The sequence below is a fragment of the Syngnathus floridae genome, chromosome 8 (assembly GCF_059516105.1).
Source record: "Syngnathus floridae isolate MCC-2025c chromosome 8, RoL_Sflo_1.0, whole genome shotgun sequence".
Taxonomy (NCBI): domain Eukaryota; kingdom Metazoa; phylum Chordata; class Actinopteri; order Syngnathiformes; family Syngnathidae; genus Syngnathus; species Syngnathus floridae.
In genome coordinates, this window is record NC_142420.1 from 4,591,879 (window position 1) to 4,595,065 (window position 3,187).

Genomic DNA, 3,187 nt, shown 5'->3' on the forward strand with positions numbered 1-3,187 from the left:
CTGCATTCAGGTACCGCTGGAAAGGGTGGTTTATCAGTTCTCCCTTTCTTTACTTGAAGTCCGTGGGGATCTCCGTTGGGAAAATTATTTTTTTTAGGTTTTAAAGAAAAAAAATACTTGCATTAATAGTATGGCAGATAGACGGGCGGACGGACGGACAAATAGATCAGACAGACAGAGAGAGAGAGAGAGAGAGAGGGAGAGAGAGCGAGAAAGAGCGAGAGAGAGATAGATAGATAGATAGATAGATAGATAGATAGATAGATAGATAGATAGATAGATAGATAGATAGATAGATAGATAGATAGATAGATAGATAGATAGATAGATAGATAGATAGATAGATAGATAGATAGATAGATAGATAGATAGAATTCAAACCCACGCATGACAAGCTAATAAATGCATTTAAATTTATTGTCACAGGTATAAAAGCATTCTTAACAAGGAGACAATTGGTGCAAGATTCAGACAAATTTTATAATGGATTTTACAAACCCACCATTGAGTCTAATGGCGTAGCACCGTGTGAGTCCTTAAAAAAACTAAGTCCACTGGTGGTAGTGGTCACACAACATCAAGACACAAACTGGGACATGAAGGTCATGGCCTGGTCAAGGTCATCAGTGAGCTCCTCCGATAGCGACAACACTGCTGATGTCAGTTTGTGAGTGATGTCTAATACCCTACACGGGGGGAAAGGTCAATTGTATAATATTATATTACAATATTGTATCATGTTATTTCATACAAATACTTTACCATAAGAAATATATAATAAAATATAATGAAAATAAAAGTACCCCAATCCAAATAAAACCCCACCACATTATCAATGAAACGAATTGGTGAAGTAAAAAAAATGTTGGATCCTATATTCTCATATACAGTATGACCATCATGGGACCTGTGTGACATTTTGCTCCTCTGTTTTACATGATACACTTGAACTCACCAGTGGATAAAATGAGCAGCCAGCTGAGGCTCCTGCCTGGAGCCTTCTTTATCCACCACCAGAGACGCTTTCATCTCCTTAAAATTGGCCTCAATGTTCTTCTTTGTCTCGGAGAAGATGTCGATGCCGTGGAAGGAACTGACTACTTGCTGCGGGAAAAAAGTCGCTTTTTTATAAGCAAGCCACTTAAAAATAAAAGAAAGCATGTGATCTTACGTATATAACAGAGAGCTGGTGGGCGATATATTTGTGACTTCCCAGGTGCCGGATGTCCTCCTCCAGCTGCTGACTCAGCACAAGCACCTGATTCAGTTTGGCAATGTGGGAGAAATAATCTGCAAAGGAAGAATCTTCTTGCAGTGACTTTGTCCATTTTGATGGTGCTTCGAAGCATGCATACACAATTTATGAAGAATATGACATAACAATTAAACAAATATATATGAGCATTTGTGTGATTTTTTTGTTTTGTTTTGCGTTGTTTAGCTGTGCTTAATATTGCCTGTATTGTTAATAAATAACAAAAGATTCATGATGACAATTTGGGATGAATAATTTCAAAATCTGGTGGTCAATTTTGCAACAGTACAATAATGGAACCCTTCATATATTTCACGCAATATGTATGTTAGAAACCAAATCCTTACCATCCATTGGTGGCCTCTCCAGCATGTCCACCGGGCTGCCTTGAATGAGGAACACCTCCACACGTGGAAACATTGCAGATAAACCCACCATGTCCAGGTAGTCCTATGAAGGGAATACATAGACTTTATCAAACACTTTTTTTTATGTTTGCCCACCCCTGTTCTGCAGCCATGCGCAAGACATGATACCTCCAGTTGTGGCATAGGCTTTGGTAGATGTTCAAGGCACTGCAGCATCTGGTCGAGAATCTCCGATCCTGGAGGTTGTCAGCAGAAATACATTGAAATACAACACAATATTCACATACTGCACAATAGGGTGGCACATTGACCTTGGGTTTGGAAGGTGTCTGACTCCTCTGGGCTACAGCCTTGTCTTAACTGCTCCTGAAACTGTCACGGGAATGGAAAAACAGCCTGTGTTCTTTAAACATGAATCCAACATGTGACTTGGACACTTAAGGTACACTTGGAGAAGAACATAAAAACTGTACTTTTTCATTGACATAGTCAGATTCGTTACAAAAACATTTACTGGTATGTTACATTAATAAAATCATTAATTCAGTGTGAATATGAATGGCTGCTCATATTTATGTTCGTCTGAGAAACAATTTCTACATTTATTTTAGAAGGGTGCCCATTGCCCCCCTGGACCTGGTGTAGCGCCGTCCCTGCCTCTACTAACTACTACCAACAATGATGCGTTCATGAAAGCTCGGGTGCGCCTCTACCTCTTGCATCTGCGCCCTGATGAGGAGGTCCAGCTGCCCGCAGAGACACAGCATCTCCACAGCCACCTGCTCTGGACTCAGGTGGAACGGCATCAGGGGTCTCTTTACCTGGAGCTCCACTAAGCGCGCACACACGAGCAACGCATAGTTAAAATACAACTCACACGGGACAACATGTTATAATAAAGTAAATGGAGGATTTTTTAAAAGCTAGCATTGACTCACCTTTAAACGTCTCATGGTAGACACTCGGTTGACAAAGAGGCTCAGATAAGCATCCTGCCATCTTCAAGATCACTTTGGTGACGGGAAATAAATACGCATAGAGTACAGGTGGAAGGAACTAAGAAGGAGCGACTAGTTTAAGCATGTTTGAAGCAGCGATCGCCCGTTCGTGTGGGCGTCGGTCAAAAGAGAGTCGCGATAACTATTTGGGCGAAATGTCTTATTTGTTGGGTTCACCGGTGATGTTTGGGGGTGCTATTTAAGCAGTTGGTCGGATGGATACATCGCAACGACCACCCCCCACAACACGCCCTGCATCCAGTGCCAGCCGTGCAGCCGCAGTCAGTGGGGGCCGTGAACGCCCCTCCTCGCTTACAATGACGTAATCTTTAGTGAAAAGGCGTTGATTTCTATTTTATTCTCAGTGTTTTATTAAGAACACTAAGGTGTACGGCATATGGATGTTTTTTTTTTCTATCATGGAGTGTCCTAAACAAATGAATTGCTAATTCAGAACCGTTGCAGTAAAGTGGAGAATGTGGAGCAGTACACTGTACATTTACTATATCCTCATAAGTTTGTCAGCGTTATTGTACATAAGAAAAGAATGCTAGTAAAATGGTCAA

At 41.2% G+C, this 3,187-nt stretch overlaps 1 protein-coding gene across 1 annotated transcript; it reads right to left on the reverse strand.

Moving 5' to 3' along the window:
• Positions 1-399: 399 nt before the first annotated feature.
• Positions 400-2,926, reverse strand: LOC148394068 (uncharacterized). The gene is made up of 8 exons (XM_088383016.1): positions 2,562-2,926; positions 2,337-2,455; positions 1,935-1,995; positions 1,792-1,859; positions 1,603-1,705; positions 1,172-1,290; positions 956-1,104; positions 400-686 (listed from the first exon to the last, which is right to left on the reverse strand). Exons 1-8 carry the CDS (start codon positions 2,620-2,622, stop codon positions 578-580), a joined length of 789 nt encoding a protein of 262 aa, XP_088239142.1. The 5' UTR covers positions 2,623-2,926; the 3' UTR covers positions 400-577.
• Positions 2,927-3,187: the final 261 nt, after the last annotated feature.